Consider the following 1,120-nt stretch of genomic DNA (forward strand, 5'->3'; position numbering starts at 1 on the left):
AAAACAACCCAATAGCTGGGTTATATTTAACCCAGCATTTTTTTTAGAGTGTAGTAACTTTGTTTATCAACATTTGTAAGACCCTCCCATCAGCATCAGCGTTAAAGCGTCTCACATAAACAGTGCCTAATGAAGTTGATCTGGAGCTGCTAATGCAAGTGTCCATGAAGATGCGCTTCAAGTGGAACCATTAAGATGACATTGTTCGGGGGAACTGAAAGTAAAACTGAAGTATAAGCGGAGGTACCAATAACAATACTCACTACTACAAACAGAAATGTGCTTGCCTGTGTAAACACGCCCTCATAATCCGTTCTTGAACTATAAAGAACCACAACACACTGGCAGTAAACTACACCATCACACTGCAACCACACGAGCCTCGGTGTTTATAATGGGTAGCGTTGCGTTCTCATTTTATAGCGTCGCGTCGCGTCGCCACTGGTCACTGGTGTTACTGCAGATACGTCAAACTTAAGAGAAACGATAAACCTATATGATAGTGTATAACAACAATATATGACAACGAAAAGAGAAATCGCATTTCTTACCATTTCTTAGTGCACTCTACGGTGAGTTCTTGAAAGGACGCGGCAAACTGAAACTTCGACGCTCTTTTGCCAGCGCGCTGAAGTCTCTTCCAAACCGATGTCATGATGACTGCACTTATATTAGACAATTCCTCACAGAAGAGACTGAGGAATTAAAAATACATCGGGGGAATTGCTGTGTCACTTCGCCTACCCCCGATGTTTCAGGGATGGCCGCCGCCTCTTTCACACATGCTCCAAATGTCAAAGTGAAGGCTGCAGAAGATAAGCGCAGACAGATCAGAGGAAACATTCAACCAACCACTTGAGTTGAACCGACACATCCTAAACCCCCTTAGAATGACTGGGAACAGAAATGCTTGCTGGGTCACCAATTTAGCTATATAGTCAATGTATTGATCCAATGTTATATTAAGAAGTATAGCCTTATTTGTCCCTTTAAATTTATATTGTAGATATGGATCGCAGAAAGGACCTAAAGAAAGGGGGGCCACTGGATGAGAAGCGGCATTATTATTGTACCAAATCCTTGTTAATGTACTACATAAAGTCTGTAAAATTGTACATTT

At 41.6% G+C, this 1,120-nt stretch overlaps 1 protein-coding gene across 5 annotated transcripts in view; it reads right to left on the minus strand.

Annotated features, from left to right (window-relative positions):
- The window catches only part of LOC107679270 (uncharacterized), a 35,597-nt gene extending 34,818 nt beyond the window's left edge, over window positions 1-779 (minus strand). For all 5 annotated transcript variants that reach the window (XM_016474786.1, XM_016474785.1, XM_016474787.1 and 2 more), the window contains exon 1: window positions 552-779. In XM_016474786.1, coding sequence (XP_016330272.1) covers window positions 552-655 — 104 coding nt within the window. In that variant the 5' untranslated portion in view covers window positions 656-779. The remainder of the gene's footprint in view (window positions 1-551) is intronic.
- Between the last annotated feature and the right edge of the window lie 341 nt (window positions 780-1,120).

This window comes from Sinocyclocheilus anshuiensis, unplaced genomic scaffold, assembly GCF_001515605.1.
Source record: "Sinocyclocheilus anshuiensis isolate Anshui unplaced genomic scaffold, SAMN03320099.WGS_v1.1 scaffold1644, whole genome shotgun sequence".
NCBI classification, from domain to species: Eukaryota; Metazoa; Chordata; class Actinopteri; order Cypriniformes; family Cyprinidae; genus Sinocyclocheilus; species Sinocyclocheilus anshuiensis.